Raw genomic sequence first — 21,621 nt, forward strand, 5'->3', positions numbered from 1 at the left:
ATGCTGACAAAAGTTTATGCCGGCATACTCAGATTCAGCTTTGCTTACACTGTAACCCCTTATTGTATTTTATGGAGTATAAGATGCACCTTTTCCCCCCCCAAGAGAGAGGGTGAAAATCTGGGTGTATCTTATACTCCAAATGTAGCCCCACCCACCAGCTCTGCACATCGCATTTTCGGGTGGTTCCAGGCAGTGGGATTCTCCCACACTGATTTTGATAACAAGCTTTTTATTCATTTAAAACAAACCCTATGACCCTACACATATTTAACTGGAGGGGGTGGGGTGGGATATGATTTTCATAGGGGCAGAAGTGAGACTTGGCACTGAAGGCTCCACTCCTGAGACATCCTGTCTTCCTATTTATAACTAGGCATTGAAAGACTGGCTTTCTCGCAGCAATCCCAATAGAGACACAGCATTTCAGTCCTTCTGGACCTTGCCATCTTGCAAACATGTTGCCAGGCTTCCCAGCAAGCCCCCTGCACCTTTGCTGCTTCAGTCAGAGCCCGATTCCTGAAGTGGCTCTGGGAAACAACGGGGTCAGGACTCAGCGAAGCGGGCATTGCACAGGAGGCATAAGGCAATTGCTGCGATCGCCGCCGCCTGAAACACCTTCGTTTTAGATCTGCTGCCTTCTGACTCCCGATTGAAGATCCACCATCCTCTTCCCTCTACATTCATACAACAGGGCAGCTTTACTATGACAGCCATTCGAGTGGACCTTTAACTGCCTCCACCTTTCATGGAGGGGAAGAGCTTGGAGGAGAGCCCGGGCGGGGAGAGAGCCTGGATTGCACACTGACTAACCTCAATTTGGACTCAAAAATCCTGCATGTACTAAAGAGCTAAGGCAGGCTCAGTAACCAACCCTTGGAAATGGGCAGTCTGGCTGTGAAGAATTTGGGACTTTCGCTTGCTTGAAACCTGACTGGAAGGTCATAGAAAGTGATATCTGATGTCTGAAAATAATTGGCATAGAAAATTGGATACTGTAAATTTCTTTCCAGAACTTTTCCCCTGGCTGCTAGACCTTCATGGTTTCCAGTGTTTTTCTTCCCACTTGGAACTGAACTCAGATGGACATTTCTTCTAATGATAGCATGTAATCTGTGAAAACATCTGACCAATGCATAGTTTGAGATGGGACAAGCCTGTTTTTTTGGCCTCCTGTTGTGAGATGGCTGTCAGATAGGCAGTATGTGGGACTGGAAAGCCAACAATATAATAGTGGCCTGTCTGGTTGAGCTTAAAGGAGTTAAAACCATCAAGTACTGTATTGCTAGAAAGGATGGAAGGAGAGAAGTACAGAGGAATTTCCTCTTCCAGATTACTCATGGGAGGAGGGTTCAGAGGGGCTGTCACATGTTTCCCAGGGTCAAAGTGTGAGGTGAAGAATAGGTCAGAGGACAGGCTGGGAGCAAGTAAGGCTGTTTCCTCCATGGCACAGAAGCAGAAAAGCAGCTACTAGGATATAGAATATCAGAGTTGGAAGGGATATTTGAGGTCATCTAGTCCAATTCCCAGCTCGAGCAGGAGACCCTATACCCGGGATGGAGTTCAGCCTTTTTTAAAGCCATTTTTCGCCCTTCCCAGGCTCCGGAGGCTTTATAGGAGCCTGGGGAGGGTGAAAGGATCCCCCCCCCCCGAGGTCTTCCAGAGGCTTCAGGAGCTTCCCTGAAGCCTCCGGAGCGCAAAAAAAAGGGCCCTATGGACATTTCTCAAAATAATCATCAGATCATTAGTATTTTTATATTATTATTGACACACTCTGATGCTAAGATGTTCTCGTCCCCATCCCAACCTGAAAATAACACTGTTTGGTTTGGTTTTGGTTTTATTAATATTTATAGGCCGCCCTTTTCCCTGAGGGGACTCAGGGCGGCTTACATAAAATAAGGAAGGGAAGGTACAGACAATAGACACAAACAATACATAGAAGTAAAATAGTAAACAACATTCATTCATCATTCGGGTGGGGACAGATTATCTTTATCCCCAGGCCTGACGGGCTAGCCAGGTCTTGAGGGCTGTGCGGAAGGTCTGGAGGGTGGTGAGGGTACGAATCTCCACGGGGAGATCGTTCCAAAGGGTCGGAGCTACTACTGAAAAGGCTCTCCTCCGTGTAGTTGCCAGTCGGCACTGACTGGCAGATGGAACTCAGAGGAGGCCTAATCTATGCGATCTAATTGGTCGCAGGGAGGTAATTGGCAGGAGGCGGTCTCTCAAGTACGCAGATCCACTACCATGGAGGGCTTTATGAGTGACAAGTAGCACCTTGAAGCGCACCCGGAGATCAACAGGTAGCCAGCGCAGCTCGCGGAGGATGGGTGTTATGTGGGCGAACCAAGGTGCACCCACAATCACTCGCGCGGCCGCGTTCTGGACTAGCTGAAGTCGCCGGATGCTCTTCAAGGGCAGCCCCATGTAGAGCACATTGCAGTATTCCAGCCTAGAGGTCACAAGGGCCCGAGTGACTGTTGTGAGGGCCTCCCGGTTCAGGTAGGGTTGCAACTGACGCACCAGGCGAACCTGGGCAAATGCCCCCCTGGTCACAGCCGTCAAATGGTGGTCGAAAGTCAGCTGTGGATCCAGGAGGACTCCCAAGTTGCGAACCCTCTCTGAGGGGTATAAAATTTGACCCCCCAGCCTGAGCGATGGAACACTGATCTAAAACTGTTCCAACTGCCACTTGGATGTGGGCGTGGCCAGCATGTGACTCACCTGGCCTGCTGGCTGGGACTTTGGAGAGGAGCCTGAGGGAGAGAAGGGGATAGGAGAGGAGAGGACTCTATGGGACAAGACTGAGGGAGAGGAGGGGATAGGATCAGAGATGTTTCTGTGAGGCATGCCTGAGAGAAAGAAGAGGATAGGATAGGGGAGGTTTCTGTGGGGTAAGGCTGAGGGACAGAAGGAAATAGGATAGGATAGGGGAGGATTCTGTGGGGCTAGCCTGAGGGACAGAAGGGGAGAGGAGAGGCCAATCGTAGCTAATCATTAATTTTCAAGCTGTGTCAATTTATCAAGCCCAATCTCGTAGTTTGGGAATGAACTTCTGGTTTGCTCGTAGGGTTGGTTAAAGCCCCTCCTGAAGGTCCCTGAAGCCTCGGGGGGGGGGGGCTGTTTTCGCCCTCTCCAAGCTCCTATAAAGCCTCTGGAGCCTGGGGAGGGCAAAAAAAGCATGCAAAAAATGGGGGGGGGAGAGTGGCTCTCATGCGTGCATGCACAATGGGGGGGTTGCACATTGCATTATGGGTGCGGCATGCCCACGCACGACCCCCCTGCACTCCCCCCCCCCTTATGGCATGCAAGCCAAAAAAGGTTCGCCATCGCTGCCCTATACCATTCTATACAAATGACTGTCCAATCTCCTCTTAAGAACCCCCATTGTTGGAGCACCCACAACTTCCGGAGAGAAGCCGTTCCACTGATTGTTTTCACTATTCGGAAGTTTCTCCTTAATTCCAGGTTGCTTCTCTTCTTGATTAGTTTCCATCCATTGTTTCTTTTTTTACCTTCTGGTACTTTGAAAAATAAGTGGAACCCCTCTTCTTTCTGGCAGCCCCTTGAATCTTGGAACACTGCTATCATGTCCCCCCCCCCCCTAGTTTTTCTTTTCACTAGAATAGACATATCCAGTTCCTGTAATCATCTTTGTGTTTCAGCCTCCAGTCCACAAATATGTTCATTGGTCTTTCATTTCATCTCTGCTAGTAATTAAGTCCCGTAAATCCCATGCGCTTCAAGGTGCTACTCACCACCTATAAAGCCCTCCATGGTAGTGGATCTGCGTACTTGAGAGACCACCTCCTGCCAATTACCTCCCTGCGACCTATAAGATCACATAGATTGGGCCTCCTCCGAATACCATCCGCCAGTCAGTGCCGACTGGCAACTACACGGAGGAGGGCCTTTTCAGTAGCAGCTCCGACCCTTTGGAATGATCTCCCCGTGGAGATTCGTACCCTCACCACCGTCCAGACCTTCCGCACAGCCCTCAAGACCTGGCTATCCCGTCAGGCCTGGGGATAAGATCACAATCTGTCCCCACCCGAATGAAGAATGAATGTTGCGGGGCTTCGAGGGGAGGGGCTGCCGCCGTCGGGAGCTAAGTAAAGCTCCTGCCAGGACTCTGGTTCGTATATCTTATAAGATCTATAGATATCTCTCCTTTCTGGCAGAAAGGGGCAGGGAGAAGGTCAGTCGTTAGGATCTCTTTGTAATTCATAGCTTTTTTTTTTTTGCTGTGAATGGAGAAGAGGTTCAACATTAGCTGAGCCTTTACTCCGGCCAGTTTTCCGCGCTGCTTTTTTTTGCAGCCTAGGCAGATTGCCTCCCCCCCAGGACAAAACTAAGCTATTTAAAAGCCAATTCGGGCGGGGAACATTCCCGAGGAACTTTCTCTATTACTATTTAAAATACCAGCTTCAATCTCGCAAAAGGCTCCCTCTCTTCTTTTTTTAACTGCGTCACAAGATGGCGATCTCGTAGCTTTTGTGTTTGATCTGACGCAGCTAGCTGACCCTACCCTCCTGAAGGCTTCTCCGTACTAATTGCTAAAAGATTATCTGAGGGGAGCACAGACTTTGATTTTTGGCTCGCTGGATTCTCTTATTTTTATTCTGGAATGGCTCCCAAACTTAGACAGAAGCGCCTCCTTAATAATATATCTCCCAAAAATGCCATGAAGCCGCTACCCTTGTTTCCTACACCCTCCACGGGAGATTTGCTAACACAAGAATTCCTTCTTAAAACGCTTAATGATTTCAGACAGGAGATTAATCAACTGATTTCGGATTTATCTGATGAATTTGATGCTAAAATTGCTCAGGCAAAGCAGGATATAATCGGGGTAATGACAGTCATGACAGATTATATTGCTGAAACGGAGGACAAATTGGAACTTTTGGAAGAAAGTAACCTTAATCTGATATCAAAAATTCAAACGTTAGAACAGGAAATTGAATCTGCACAAAAAGAAATTGTCAAATTAAATTATAACAAGTCTGCCTTTGCTATACGTGTTAGAGGGCTGCGTGAAAACCAACAGGAGAATTTGAAACAGACATTCTTTGAGGCTTTCAGCCGCTTGGTGGGAAGTCCGGGACTTAACTTTGATTGGCAGATTCAAAGAATTTACCGCCAGAATTCCTGGGTAGCAAAACAGCGACAGCTTCCGAGGGACATAATAATATACTTTACTACAAGGGAATCTAGAAATGAGATAACACAGAGGCTCTACGGAAAGAGGTTGAGAATTGACGGGGACGACTTGATTGTTTTTAAGGAAATACCATTTCAAATGTTAAGATCAAGGAGACAGTATGCTTTCTTAACCGAAGAACTCAGAAACTCTCAGATTTCATATAGATGGGAAGTCCCAGCTGGTATTACAGTTACATTTGGCGACCAAAAACACCGCATTAACTCTGTCTGTGAAGCCCGAAAATTTTACTACGAGACCCTGAAGGCGGGACTTCCTGATTCATCCGGATCTGGGGAGAGACAGGGAGAAGGAGAAGATAAACAGCGAGACACGTGGTTACAAGGTGGAGCGTGTTGCTTTTCTCTTCCGGAAGGGCAGAAGACTAAAGAATAAAGACTAGCGATGTTTTTAAAGCTTTATGATTTCCGTCTGGGATAAAATGGAAAAGTGGCATATCGATGATGAGACATGGAGACTGAAAGAAGCGTTGCTGATTGGGGACATATATTGTACAGAAATTTTGTTTGAACTCTAACTTTAATTGCGCATGAACTATTCTTTTAGGTGAAGAGAGCGGAAATTGTGATCTTTTTGAGTTGTGGTTTGGGACAAACGGAGTTGGGAGGTGCGTGGGAGAGGGAAGGGCAGCGAAAGTTTAATTAGATCACATGGGGCTAGAACGTAAGCTGATGTTTGTTTGAGTTGCTATATTAATATAAGGTTAAGAAAGTTTGGTCGGAGAATCTTCAGGAAAGTGGAGTAAATATGGGAGGAGCAACGAATATGGATAAAATATATATGTGGATATGGATAAAGGCAGGGTGGAAGGTAAAAAATTTATATGCGGAGGTGGGTAAGGATAGAAAGGGAGGTGTTGGAAATGAAAAATGAAAGAAGTATTTGAGTTAATGGTGTTATAGAAAGGTTTGGATACTTGGATAAAAAAGGAGATAAATTAAAGGTTTGAATAGATAGACAAAGCAAGGAGATTTTTAGTTGGGGAATTCTAACTGATCAACTTACCTGGCTCTAATATAGTTTGAAACCCTGCAAGTAGTAAAATAATCGAAATTTGGAATGAGTCACATTGATTAAGATTTATAGATAATGGGAAGCTGTGGTAACGTAGTGGGCTTATGACCCTTTTTGTTTCTTTCTCCTTTTTGTGTGTGAGTGTGGGTGTTTTTTTTTTTATTATTTCTTATTTTCTACTATTTTTCCTTTTTCTTTTTGGCTACTTTTATCTTACTTTTTTTAAATTTTAAAGTTAGTTGGCCTTATTATACTTAAATGCTTGTTAAAGAATTATGCCGGGCATGGGACCTGCGAAGCCGTAAGGGGGTTAGGGAGGGGGGATTATAGGGGGGAGGGGGGAGGGTGGAATTACAGTTTCAATCCTTAGAACAATAAGAATTCACTTGTGTACTGCCGTTTTTTTTTTTCTTTTTCTTTTTTTCTTTTTCTACTTTTATTGTAAAAAACAAATTGAATTGTATGGATACACCAAAGTGGGGAGAAGAGGGAAAGAGAAGGGAGAAGTAAAGAGGGAGTGAGAGGGAATGTAAGGAGGGTAAATGGAGGGAGGGGGAGATGTCTGAGGGGGAAGGGAAGTAGAAGAGGGGAATGTTGGAGGGGTGAAAGGAAAGTTGGAGGGGGAAGAGAGGGTGTATGGGGGAATGAAGTGTTATGTTGGGGGGTTTTTTTTTTTTTCCTTTTTTCTTTGCACAGTATATAAGTGATTGTACAAAATGAAAATGAAAATGAAAATGAAATAAAATATTTAAAACCAAAGGGGAAACGTAATTCACAAAAAAAAAAAAAAAAAAAAAAAAAAAAAAAAGAATGAATGTTGCGTACTATTTTACTCTTATGTATTGTTTTATGTTTATTGTTTATACCCCCCGCTCCCTATTTTATGTAAGCCGCCCTGAGTCCCCGCGGGGAAAAGGGCGGCCTATAAATATTAATAAAATAAAATAAAAAATAAAAAATAAGTATACCTGACCCTCTAATTCCATGTTTTGGATGGCAAAGTTGTCAGGTTAATCAAGCACCTTTAAAAAGAAACTTAAGAAGAAAAAACATTTTTTCCAGGATGGTAAAAGATCATCTACATGGAGTTGATCTCTAAGATCCTTTCCAACTCTTATTCTGGTATGGATCGTCTGTTTCCTTGACAACATCATCATACTAACCTTCCACTGTCTCTTCAGAGATTTTTCTTTTTTTACTTTAGCACTTGTTCATTGATTGCACCTCAGCAGTTCCTGTGATTATGAAGGTGCTGGAAAAGGAGTTGCAGCAATTTGGGTTCTTCCTACTGGTGCACATTTATGATCGTTGCAGAATCCCACATTCATGATCCTGTTTGTGACCTTCCCAGAAAAATAAGTGGAGCTTCTGGCAGGAAGTTGCAAGTCAGAGTCATGTGAAATTGCCTATTAACATACCACAGTGATTTGCTTAACAATGGCAGCTGAACAGATGTAAGTTGGCACGCTCATGAGACATCCTTAATGATCTGGCTGCTTAGTGACAGATGCTAGTCCCAAATGCAGTCAGTAAATGAGGACTACTTCCATTGGAATATCACCAGAGGGATTGTGAACAGTATTTTTTGCCCTTACTTGGAACTCAAGACTTCCATGGGCAAAACTGGTACTTTAAATCTTGCAGAGGCTTTAGGCATCATTTCATCAGTTAAAGCCCCATCTCTAAAATTACAATGACTGTAACCATGTTAAGACATTTTTCAGGCTGAAAACACATGGATTTTCCACACATATATTTGTAGGTGTGTATTTGTAATTCTCTTTGTATACATATATCTGCAATTGGATAATCTATGTCCAGCACTTCCAGATATTTTTTTATAATTTTTATTCAACCTTTTAAAACTTTTAAAACAGCATTTCCAATGTTTACAGCATTCCAATACTGGTGTTCATTCTATTTACACATTTTTCAACACATATACATACCTTTAACTTTTAGCGTTATTTGCTATTTTTACAGATATATAGTTTTTCACTTTACTATTGTTCCTAGTTACTCTTTATGCATTAATTTTGTATCTAATGTCTAGCCAATTGTACCACCTACTCCAAATCTTATAGTATTCTGTTTCCTCTCTATCTTTTAATTCCATGACTAATTTATCTATTTCTGCAGAGTGAAGCACCTTTTTTTTATTATCACTGCTTTCGAAGGAATGTTTTCTTGTCTCCAACTCTGAGCAAAAGTAATTCTAGCTATGGCTATTATATGGTCTATGATGTATTGAATTTCTTTGCTTAGGTTTCCCTTTATAATCCCCAATAGAAAGAGATCTGGTTTCATCTCTATTTTTTTGTTCTGTAATTTCTCCTAATCATTTTTTACATTTTCACCTAATATTTCTTAGTTTTTGGGCAGGTCCACCACCTATGGTGGAATGTCCCTTGTTCATGATTGCATCTCCAATAGTTTGCCAATCTATTAGGAAACATTTTGGTCAATCTTGCTGGGCGTAAATGCCAACAATAAAACATTTTGTACGTTTTCCTTATATGCTGCCGACATCGTTAATTTATAATTTTTCTCCCATAATTTTTCCCACTGTTCCAATTCAATGTTACAGCCAAAAATCTTTGGCCCCAATTATCAGTCTCTTTCACTGTTTCTTTTTCCAGTTTAAATTTTAAGAAACAATTGTATGCTTTAGTCATCATTTTTTCTTCTGTCCCCAATAATATTTCATCCAGTTTTTGTTGTTCTCTTTAAAAGCTGTATTTGTTCTAAGTCTTTTTTGTACTTTGTCTGGATTTGTAGATATGGCCACCAGTCTATTTCTATTCCTTGGGATTTTAGGTCTTGGGATTTTAGGTTAGACTTAAGTTTCCCTTGCCCATCCAGTATCTCTTTATATCTCACTACCTTATTTAAATCTAATACGTTGGGATATATCGCTTCCATAGTTGATAGCCACAATGGGATTCTGGTATAATAGTTTCTCTTAATTCTCCCCCACCTAGCAGAGCCTCCCTTACTTGATGTCTCTGATGTCTCCCTTCCTAGATAGATGCATACCAGCCAAGCTGTAAATTGTGCCCCTCTATTGGTAATATCCTTTTATTTTTAAGCATTATCCAATTTTTAAAATAATGGTAAAATAAGGGAAGAAAAGGAGAAGAGAAAAAAGTGTAGGGTAAAGGAGAAAAGAAAAGATTGACTTAAATCTCCCTTTGGTGCAATAGAATAATAACATAAAACTTCTATATTTTACTTTTATATGATAATATATACTAGTCATTTGTATACAACAAACGTATCTAATGAAAAAAACCCAAAATCAAAGTTTCATTTTTTTTCTACCTCACGCACAAAGTCCAAAAGCAATTTCTCTGTAGAAACAAAATGAATCCTATTCTTTTCTTTAATCAAAACAGTCACTTTAGCCATCTCTGCTAACTCCATCAGGTTTTGCAACCATTCGTCCTCTATGGGAATGAAAATATTCTTCCATAATTTTCCATAAAATATTCTTGCTGCCAGCATATATAAACATCATAATTCAATTTTTTTTCAAGTTCTTTAAAACTAAAGGAAAACTCTCTAGTTTTATATTCACTTTAAGAGTCTTCTGTAGTAAGATGTGTAACTTACTCCAAGGTTTCTTTGCTTTGTTACATGTCCACTATAAATGCTAAAAAGCTCTTCTTTGCATTTCCAAGATTCATTTTAGGTGCCTTTATACATTCTGGGCAATTTGTACCAACAGTACATTATCTTATAGAAGTTTTCTTTTAAACTATATTTTAATGTAAATTTTAGAACTCTTCTCCACATTTTCTCCCATTGTTCAAGCATTATATTACATCCAAACTTCTCTGTCCACTGAATCAATGCTTTACATACTCATTCTGCAAGTTCAATTTCAATTATATTTTGTAAACCTTAGCAATAATACATTGACCACTACCACACACTTTGAGATGAACACCTTCGAATGGTGCAGGAGTATGCATGAAATCTCCAGAAAAAGTACCTCCAAATTTTATTAGTAAACTTATTGACTGTACATCTCAAGAGTTTGGAGCAACTCTGAGCATCTTGCCATGCCCTAATTTTCATAATAACACTGGCAATACCCATTTTTCCCTTGTCGAAACTTATTGAGAGCTCTTACACAGTACATTTTTTAAAAATGAAAGATTTTCCATTGTAGTGTTTTTTTCTCAAATCACCATCACCAAGGGGGATGCAATAAATACATCGTCATTATGGTGCTGCTGTCACCTAGCAGCCATCAAAGGGAAACAAGCAGGCACCTCCAAATAAATGAGTTCCCAGCAGGATTTGCTAATAAACCTGGAGATGCTGTAATCAAAACCACAATCCCTTTCCTCCTTAATTCAATATTCCTATAGCTCTTCTGTCAGATTCATCTGCAAGGCAGAACAGCCTCTACATGTGAAATTTTACACTCCTTTTTTTCACAGGGCTTTGTGCCCACGCCCAGCACACCTGTCACCCATCGCACACTAATGATTTTTAAGTTCTCCTGGAAGCAGTCATCATTTTCAGTGTACCCACAATCCATTAAGGCAGTCTACAAAGTGTTAAGGTAGCAAAACCGAATAGTTTCTCCCTTTCCTGAAGATCAATGTCACAGAAACAGCCCTTATTTTGGCCCTCAGGCAGGTGGCAAAATGACAGCTGCTTCCACAAATCAATTGCATGGCCCGGGGATAAGTTCCAGGCACAACGAACATGATGGCTGCTTCCACAAGAGAGTCATGCGACCCAGGGATGCATGTCCTGTCCTCTTTCCCCAAAATGAGGTTCAGTGATTTTCAAAAGGAAGAGGAGGCTGAGAAGCCTGCTGGGGTGGGAATCAGGTCTAAGGACTGCAGTGACCCAGTGAGAGTGGGAAAAAGCCTGTAGGGACCCTGTGGAATAGGGAAAGAACTGGGGGGATCAAAGGGTTGAGGTAGGAGGCCTTTGGAATGCAATCCTGGGCCTGGGCTATGCCTCCAACCCTGAGGTAGCCAGGGTTTCGCTAAATAACTCATACATTCATCGAACAGCTTTAACAGAGAGAGAAAGGGGTAGTTAAGCAAAGCAGTCTTGTTTAATGGTAATTGCAACATAAAAACATAATTGATAGGCCCCATAACACTTATATCTCAAGGACTACTTAGTGGCTGGGAAATTCTGGCACTCAAAATCTGGAGGACACCAAGGAACAAGATGGAAACTCCAATTGTGGGAATTCCATACACAATATATATATATATAAAACAACACAAAAGCCTTTTCCACACTTCTGCAAAAGGAAAGATCCAGAAAGTTTTACTGATCACCAGAAACAGATAGTTAGCCTTTATCAAGGCTATGAGTTCTCTGGTGTGTCACCAGCTGGTAATTCCTACCGAAACATTTCCCACACTCTGGACACACATACGGTTTTTCTCCTGTGTGAATCCTCTGGTGTGTCATAAGGTGGGAATTCTGACTGAAACGTTTCCCACACTCTAGACACTCGTATGGTTTCTCTCCTGTATGAGTCCTCTGGTGTTTCACAAGGTTGGAATTGTCACTGAAACTTTTCCCACAATCCGGACACTCATATGGTTTGTCTCCTGTGTGAGTCCTCTGGTGTGTCATCAGGTGGGAATTCTGATTGAAACATTTTCCACATTCTGGACATTCATACGGTTTTCCTCCTGTGTGAATCCTCTGGTGTGTCACCAGCTGGGAATTCTTACTGAACCTTTTCCCACATTCTGTACACTCATACGGTTTCTCTCCTGTGTGAGTCCTCTGGTGTTTCACAAGGTGGGAATTCTGACTGAAACTTTTCCCACAATCTGGGCACTCATATGGTTTGTCTCCTGTATGAATCCTCTGGTGTTTCACAAGGTTGGAATTGTCACTGAAACTTTTCCCACAATCCGGACACTCATATGGTTTGTCTCCTGTGTGAGTCCTCTGGTGTGTCAACAGCTGGGAATTGTGACTGAAACTTTTCCCACACTCTGGACACTCATACAGTTTCTCTCCTGTGTGAGTCCTCTGATGTTTCACAAGGCCAGAATTATCACTGAACCTTTTTCTACACTCTGAACACTCATATGGTTTCTCTCCTGTGTGAGTCCTCTTGTGTGTCACAAGGTGAGAATTCTGACTGAAACTTTTCCCACACTCTGGACACATATATGGTTTCTCTCCTGTATGAGTCCTTTGGTGTTTCACAAGGTTGGAATTGTCACTGAAACTTTTCCCACAATCTGGACACTCATAGGGTTTGTCTCCTGTGTGAGTCCTCTGGTGTGTCACCAGGTGGGAATTCTGACTGAAACATTTCCCACATTCTGGACATTCATACAGGTTTCCTCCTGTGTGAATCCTCTGGTGTGTCACCAGCTGGGAATTCTGACCGAAACATTTCCCACAAACTGGACACTCATAGAATTTCTCTCCTATGTGAGTCCTCTCATGTGTTATCAGACTGTAAATATAATTGAAACATTTTCCACATTCTGGACATTCATATGGTTGGTCTCCTGCGTGAGTCCTCTGGTGTGTCATCAGAGTGTAAATATAACTGAAACGTTTTCCACATTCTGAACATTCATACGGTTTCTCTCCTGTGTTAGTTCTCTGATTTTTCACAAGGTTGGAACTGTCACTGTAATGTTTCTCACAATCTGGACACTCATCTAGTTTGGCTCCTGTGGGAATCCTCTGGTGTGTCACCAACTGGGAATTGTGACGGAAATATTTTCCACATTTTGGACATATATACGGTTGGTCTCCTGTGTGAGTACTCTGGTGTTGCACAAGGTGGGAATTCTGACTGAAACTTTTCCCACAATCTAGACACTCATACGGTTTGTCTCCTGAATGAATCCTCTGGTGTTTCACAAGGTTCAAATTGTCACTGAAACTTTTCCCACAATCTGGACACACATACGGTTTGTCTCCTGTGTGAGTCTTCTGGTGTGTTATCAGACTGTAAATATAACTGAAACATTTCTCACATTCTGGACATTCATATGGTTTTTCTCCTGTGTGAGTCCTCTGGTGTGTCACCAGCTGGGCATTGTGACTGAAACTTTTCCCACATTCTGGACACTCATACAGTTTGTCTCCTGTGTGAGTCCTCTGGTGTTTCACAAGGTGGGAATTCTGACTGAAACTTTTCCCACAATCTAGACACTCATACGGTTTGTCTCCTGTATGAATCCTCTGGTGTTTCACAAGGTTCGAATTGTCACTGAAACTTTTCCCACAATCTGGACACTCATATGGTTTGTCTCCAGTGTGAGTCCTCTGGTGTGTCACCAGGTGGGAATTCTGACCAAAACGTTTCCCACAATCTGAACATTCATACAGTTTCTCTCCCGTGTGAGTCCTCTGGTGTTTTACAAGGCCAGATTTATTACTGAAACTTTTCCCACAATCTGAACACTTATGTGGTTTGTCTCCTGTTTGAGTCTTCTGTTGTGTCATAAGACTGTAAATATAACTGAAACATTTTTCTGATTCTGGACATTCATACGGTTTTTCTTCTGTGTGAGTCCTCTGGTGTGTCATGAGGCTGGAATTCTCTGGAGACTCACAGAGTTATTTTCCTGTGTGAGTCCTCTGGTGTTGCACAAGGGCAGAATTAATGCTGAACCTTTTCACACATTCTGAGCACTCATAATTCGTCCTCCAGTGTGTCACGAGGCTGAAATTCTGACTGAATCATTTCCTACACTCTAGACAATTATATGGTTTTTCTCCTGTGTGAGTCTTCTGATGTGTCACTGGTTGTGGTTTATAATCTGTACTTTTCCCATAATAGGCACAATAGGAGCTTTTCCATCACTGATATTCTTGAGGTCAAATATATGTGTGATCATTTGTTTCCAGGTGCTTTAATTCTAGCTGTTTTCCTCCTCTCAGGGCCAGATCTGCATCACTGTCTTCCCTGTGTGAATATTATGAAATATAATCTCCCTTGATCTTCCATTTAATGTATTCTTGAGTTTCTCATACTCTACTCTTTCTAGCTTGAAATCTCCTCTTAATTTTCTCTCCTTTGTCTCTCAACTGCTGGGAAAGGAGAAGAATTTTCTGGTTTTCTTTAGGAAATGGAAAATATTTTGATTTCTGGCTGGCTTTACTTTTCCAATGTTGCTTGTCTTTTCCAATGTTACTTGTTATTCTCAGTTTTCCAGACTGCTCTTATTGACACCTTCTCTGTCTGTAAGATTCAAAGAAAAATGTAAATTTAATTGTTTATAAAATGGTTGCAGAAGATGTGAAAAAAAAGTATACATTACAATAAATAAACAAGCATACCACAATAAAGAATAAGCTTTTACATTAGTTATGATTCATTGGCCACATTTGTGTCCAAGTTCAAATATCCATTCAATCATGAAATTCTCTTTTTCATTTTGCTGATTCACAAATTCTTTACCAGTGCAAAGGCTTATCATCAAATATATCTGGAAATGCTGGGGATAGATTGTACAGTTGTAAATATATGCATAGAGAGAGAAATACCAATACACACACCTATAACTATACGTATGTAGAAAATCCATGTGTTTTTAGCTTCCAAATAATCCCAAAATGGTTACAGTCGAACCTTCTGAGATAACTTTAGGACATGGGATTTTGCCTGATAAAATGATACCTAAACCTCTGCAAGATTTCATGTTCAGTTTTGCCCATGGAAGTCCTCGACTCCAAATAAGGGCAGAAAATATTTTCCACAACCACTCTGGTGACATCCTGATTCAAGTAGTGCTCACTTACTGACTGCAATTGTGACTGGCATCTGTGTCTTTAAGCAGCCTAATCATTAAGCATGATGTCATATGACAATGACGATTTACATACCATGCTTTTTGGCTTTACCGAAAGGGAATGTTATGAAAGCAATGGTGGAAAGATATAGAGACATCATGGCAGTGTCACAGGACGTATTGGGACTTTTTCCCCTGTTGCTAAAACGGCAGGGGCAGGGCAGCACATGACACAGACCATGAGTTTGACCTCTCTGCTGTAGCAGAACAATAGCCATGAGGTCAAAGGAACTGCCTGTAGAGTTCAGAGACAGGATTATTGCAAAGCACAGATCTGGGGAAGGCTACAGTAAAATTTCTGCTGTATTGAGGGTTCCTAAGGGCAAAGTGGCCTCCATAATTGTCAAATGGAAAAGGTATGGCACAACCAGGACTCTTCCAAGAGCTGGTCGTCCGATCAAACTGAGCAATTGGGGTAGAAGGGCCTTAGTAAGAGAGGTGACCAAGAACCCGATGGTCACTCTGACTAAGCTTCAGAGATTCGGTGTGGAGACGGGACAGAGTTCCAGAAGGACAACTATCATTGCAACCCTCTACTGCTCTCGGCTTTATGGCAGAGTGACTCGACAGAAGGCTCACCTCAGTGCACAACACATGAAAACCAGCTTGGATTTTGCAAAAAAAAAAAGCATATGAAGAACATCAAACTGTGGGGTATTTTTCAGCAGCAGGGACTGGGAAACTGGTCAGGGCTGAGGGAAAGCTGAATGGAGCAACGCACATGGATATCCTCAATGAAAACCTGTTCCACAGTGCTGAGGACCTCATACTGGGCTGAAGGTTCACTTCTCAACATGACAAGAACACAGCTAAGACAACATAAGCGTGGCTTAGGGTAAGGTGACCAGACGTCCCGATTTTGGCGGGACAGTCACGATTTCTAACAATTTGTCCCCTGTCCCGCGGTGTTTTTAAAAAGTCCCGATTTTCTGGCTTCATGTTGAAAGTGCAGTGGATTTGCTTAAGAAATCCTAACCGGGGCAAGACAAAAGACATTCTGTCTAACCCCTCTCTATGTCTCAGTACTTTCATTGAAGATATTAAAACGTTAAAGCAAGAAAACGGAACCCCACCCCACCCCTTTTACTTCTTTTTATAAGAAAAGATGACCCAGTACCATAGGGCTCCAGGAAATACTTTGGCTAGAGAAGTAGCGACTGTTCCTTCTTGGATTTTCCGGAGGGGATGGGCACGGATCTTGAAGGTCGGCTCATGTGGGAAAAATGGTAGCAAGGTTTCTTTGAAAAATATTTCCCTGGGACTAATTTCACCATTTTAATTTGCTCAGTTCTTTGTATTAACATCTACATCATTCTGGATTGACTTGGAGTGCCTGCCTGCTGGTAAGTGAGCCGGGTTTTTTTTCTTTTCTTTTTTAATGTATTTTAAAATAATATTTTATTTATTGTGCATAGGATTTTTAAAAATAGTTTTATTGTGTGTGGATTCTTTTTTTAAATTGTCTTAGACTATTTAAAAAAATATTCTGTCCAAAATAAATTGAAATAAACCATTTTTAAAAATTATATGCACAATACTTTGAAATGTATTGTGCATAGAATTTTTAAAAATAGTTTTACTTCAATTTATTCTGTGTGGAATAGTTTGAAATGTTTTACTTCAATTTATTCTGTATGGATTCTTTTTTTAAATTGTCTTAGACTACTACTGCAATGCGCTCTACATGGGGCAGCCCTTGAAGAGCTTTCGGAGACTTCAACTTGTCCAGAATGCAGCTGCGCGAGCGACTGTGGGTGTACCTCGATACATCCACGTTACACCTATCCTCCGTGAGCTGCACTGGCTTCCAATCGGTCTTCGGATACGCTTCAAGGTGCTAGTTATTACTTATAAAGCCCTTCATGGTATTGGACCTGGGTACTTGAGAGACCGCCTGCTGCCAATTACCTCTCAAAGACCCATTAGATCGCACAGGGTCGGCCTCCTCCGGGTTCCATCCACCAGCCAATGCTACCTGGCTACGACCCAGGGGAGGGCCTTCTCTGTTGCAGCTCCGGCCCTTTGGAACGAACTCCCCGCGGAGATTCGGACCCTCACCTCTCTCCTGGCCTTCCGAAAAGCCGTTAAGACCTGGCTGTGTCGGCAGGCCTGGGGTTGATGAGCTCCCTTCCCCTCTCGACAGGTGTGGTTGTTGGTTATTTTAAATGCCTGTCTTGTATGTTCCCTTTCCCGTTTGAGTTGTTCGCCGCCCTGAGTCCCTATAGGGAATAGGGCGGCATATAAATAAAATAAAACTAAACTAAAACTATTTAAAAAAAGATTCTATCCCAAATACAAAATACCAGCTGCAGTTATTCACTTAAGAAATGTGGCAAGAATGGTGGTATAATGGGTTTAGTGACCAAAGTTACAATGGCATTGAAAAAAGTGACTGATGACCATTTTTCACACTTAGCGACCATTTTCACATTTAGCGACCGTTGCAGCATCCTCATGGTCACGCGATCAAAATTTTGATGTTTGGCAACAGATTCGTATTTATGATGGTTTCAGTGTCCTGGGGTCATGTAATCACCTTTTGTGACCTTTTGACAAAGTCCAATGGGGAAATCAGATTCACTTATGTTACTAACTTATCAGCTGCAGTTATTCACTTAAGAACTGGGGCAAAAAAGGTGGTATAATGGGTTTAGTGACCAAAGTTACAATGGCATTTAAAAAAGTGACTGATGACCATTTTTCACACTTAGCGACCATTTCCACACTTAGCAACCGTTGCAGCCTCCTCATGGTCACGCGATCAAAATTTTGATGTTTGGCAACAGTTACAATTTATATTTGTAAATTGTAGTTATGTTGAAATAAAAAAAATATTACAATACTATTTTTGCGTTGTATGAAATTTTTTTTTGCTCCGTATAAAATTTTTAATCAAGCCCCCCCCCCCCCCCCCGGATCAAAGGTGTCCCTCTTTACCAATTTGAAAATCTGGTCACCTTAGCTTAGGGACAACTCTGTGAATGGTCTAGAGGGGCACAGCCAGAGCTCTGACCCCACTGAATATCTCTGGAGGCACATAAAAATAGATCATCAATGGTTGCCATCCAACCTGGCTGATCTTGAGAGGATTTGCAAGGAAGAATGGTAGAAAATCCCCCAGTTGCCAAGATGTGCAAAGCTTATTGACTCATACCCAAAAAGACTTAAGGCTGTAATTGCTGCCAAAGGTGCTTCAACAAAGTACTGAGTGAAGGATCTGAATACTTATGCCAATGTGATATTTCAGGTGTTTTTGTTTTTAATACATTTACAGACATTTCTAAAATTCTGTTTACACTTTGTTATTAGGAATGTACATGAATGAGTGTAAAATCAGGCTGCAGCATAACAAAATTGACAGAAGTGAAGGGAGTCTGGATACTGTTTGAATGAACTAAATGTGTGTTCCTATTGACACAGAAATACAGAATCTATTGATGTAAATAATTATGTGCATTTCAGTCTGCAAAATGACTCAGAAGTGCATTGCCTCCAATTTTTTAACCTATTTTTTAAAAAGTGGGGGTCACTAACAGATGAAACGGTGAACAAATCCGATGCAAACATCCCTTTTGCCCATGAAACTCCTCGCTGGCCAGGAAAGCGACATGTCAATGAGACCACAAGGATCCAGGTGTTAGGTGAAGGGTGAGGGAGGCGGGTGGCTCAGAAATATGACAAATATATCAAGATTTCTTTAAATCTGCCAAATCTCCCAGCAGGAAATCACAGGCAGCAACTTTAAATCGTGGAGCAAAAGGATAAAACCATTTGGGGAGAGAAAGAATATGCAGCAGCAGCAACAGCAGCCGGCAGGTTTCATTCTTCTCCCTTCGCTGCTTCCAGGCCGTGGAGGAACCCAAAGGGCCCGACTTTCTCCCCGCTTCTCCTCCGACCTTCCCTCCACTCACCTCCCAGGAGCCGCTTCGACCCTCCAAGCCGCACAAAAGGCTCCGCCGACACCATCCTCTTTCCATGGGTGAACCGGAAGAGGAATTTTCTCTGTCCTCCTCCTCCTCCTCCTCCTGTTCCTCCACATCCTCTCTAGCAATTTAATCCTCTATCGTTTCAATTCGTTCCAGCTCGGCCTCTCTCCCTCCGGTCAATAGTATATGAATAGTACCGATGCCGCTGCTGTACTCTATTCTCTGCTTTCTAAGGCGCGAGTGTTGCGCCATCTAGCGACAGAAGATGGAAAATCACCCTCGTCCTATCTATACCCTGACGCGTTTGCAAGGGGCTTTGATGGATTCCGTGCTTCCTTCGATGCCATCAAGTCGTATTCGACTCCCATCAAGCACATGAATAGCTTTCGTCCATGACAATCTATCCTATACCTTTTCCTTCAGGTATCCCAAGAGGGCACACTCATTTTCCCTCTTGCTGGAACAAAACAAAGGAAAGCTTCCTAGGTGGGGAATGATGTATAACAGCCAAGCAGAAAGTGCACCTGCCTTGGGGGCTGTTGAAGGTTATTCCAGTCAGTTTTACATCTGGGGGCATGCAGGGTAAGCCTTGGCAAATGATTGAAGCTGTAACTGTGAAGCTGTTGAATGGAAGGCTCTAGCCTAGGGGTCTGCAAGCTTAAATACTCAAACAGACATTTGGACCCCTTTCCCACAGAAAAGAAAACACTGGGAGCCACAAAATCTGGGTGGGCGTGGCCAAATTGGTGTTACTCACTCCTAGTCACATGGCTTCCAATGGCCACGCCTACCCAGCTAGTCATTAGAGCCGAGAATGGTTGTTAAAAAACAAAGGGAACCATAAAACCTTTTGACATCTCTCCCGCTTCCCCCTCTGCTGTCTCTCCCCTTCTCTGAATCTCTGTTTCTCTTTCTCCCTTTCCCTCTCTCTCTCTCTTCCCCCTCTCTCTTTCTCTGTCTCTCCCTTCCTGTCTCTCTCTTTCCCTCTCTCTCTGTCTCTTTCTCTATTTCCCTCGCTCTCTCACTCTTCCCCCTCCCCATCTGTGTGTCTGTGTCTGTGCCTGTTTCTTCCCCAGCTCTTTGTCTCCCTCTCTTGTTTTCTCTCTTGGGGGGGGGGGGAAAGAATCCCTGAACTGGTGCTGTGTGGTAGGAATCTGGAGGCCGACGAGCACAGAACCGTGCCAAAAGCAGGGGGAATTTTCTGTTTAATTCTAGGCAGATCTAGGGGTCTGTTTTTGATCAGTCTCCATCTGACACTTCTTTTACTGATCTCTGGCACTTTGGAGAATAGGTTGACACCTCCCCTCTTAATTTGTCAGCTCCTGAAATACTGGAAGACAGTTATTAGGTCATCCCTAGTCCTTCTTTGTGTTAGACTAGACATATCCATTTCCTGTAACTGCTCCTCATATATTTTAATATTCTAAAATCTCTTCTGTAGATGCCCATTTAGTTTTTCTTGCCTAAGTGTAAAACCTTATTTTTCTCACTACTGAATTGCATTTTGCTGGAAAGGGCCCAATGTTCAAGTCTGTCAAGATCCTTCTGGATCTTGGGTTTATCTTTAAAAGTGTTGGCTGTTACCCGCAAGTCGTTGTCCTCTGCAAATTTTATGAGTTCCCCTTCAAGTTCTTCATCTAAGTCATGCAAAATGGAGATTCAAGATGTGGTATGTCCCAAAGATGCTTTTCAAAACATGACCGGTCTTTCTTAGTTTTTTTTCCTTGAAAATGTTTTGCTTCTCATCCTAGAAGATGCCACAGTTTCTTCAAAACTGAAGAAGCTTCTTGGATGATAAATGAAACACCTTCAAGGAAGCAAACTAAAAAAGTCCAGTTGCCCTTTGAAAAAGAAGTGTTGGACAACCATGGCTCAGATGATTAAGAATCTGCATGGATGTTCAAGCTGTTATAAGGAAATATGAGGAATCAGAAGAAGTCAAGGAGAAAAAAAGAGGATTGGAAAGGTCAGGGAAAGTTTCCCACTCGGATGAGAAGTTCCTTTGTAGAGATCGGAGGAAATCCACTCAGGAACTGCCTAAGCATCTGGCAACTTCATCGAGTGGCCAAGTTGACCCTTCTACTGTCTGAAGGAGCTCAATCAGGAATGGTCTTTGTGGATGGGTAGCAGCCAAGGCACCACACTTACAGAAGGGGAACACAGTGAAAAGGCTAAAATCTGTTGAAGCTCGCAAAAATTGGACTAAGGATCAGTGGGAAAGAATATTGTGGAATAATGAACCCAAGTTTGAAATTTTTGGATCCAATTGTCGACACCTTATGTGAGAAGAGTTGGAGAGAGATGGACAAATGAGTGTTTGCCGCCTTCAAGGGAACATGGAGTGTCTGTCCTTTTTTGGGACTGCATTTCTGCCAGTGGTGTTGGCGATATTCATGGTATCATGAATGCTGAGAAGTACAGATAGGTTTTAATTCATCCTGCCATTTTTCTGGAAAGTGCCTGATGTACAATACAATACAATAGCAGTGTTGGAAGGGACCTTGGAGGTCTTCTAGTCCAACCCTCTACCTAGGCAGGAAACCCTATACCATTTCAGACAAATGGCTATCCAACATCTTCTTAAAGACTTTTAAGAAAGGTTTTAATTCATCATGCCTTTATTCCTTCTGGAAAGTGCCTG

At 42.3% G+C, this 21,621-nt stretch overlaps 1 protein-coding gene across 1 annotated transcript; it reads right to left on the bottom strand.

Moving 5' to 3' along the window:
- Nucleotides 1–11,299: 11,299 nt before the first annotated feature.
- Nucleotides 11,300–19,031, bottom strand: LOC106551699 (uncharacterized). Its single transcript, XM_087708374.1, has 2 exons — nt 18,966–19,031; nt 11,300–14,444 (listed from the first exon to the last, which is right to left on the bottom strand). Exon 2 carries the CDS (start codon nt 13,787–13,789, stop codon nt 11,567–11,569), a length of 2,223 nt encoding a protein of 740 aa, XP_087564500.1. The 5' UTR covers nt 13,790–14,444; nt 18,966–19,031; the 3' UTR covers nt 11,300–11,566.
- Between the last annotated feature and the right edge of the window lie 2,590 nt (nt 19,032–21,621).

Source organism: Thamnophis sirtalis, unplaced genomic scaffold (assembly GCF_051295495.1).
Source record: "Thamnophis sirtalis isolate CommonGarterSnake01/CBP01778 unplaced genomic scaffold, rThaSir2_p1.2 scaffold_3, whole genome shotgun sequence".
Lineage (NCBI taxonomy): Eukaryota > Metazoa > Chordata > Lepidosauria > Squamata > Natricidae > Thamnophis > Thamnophis sirtalis.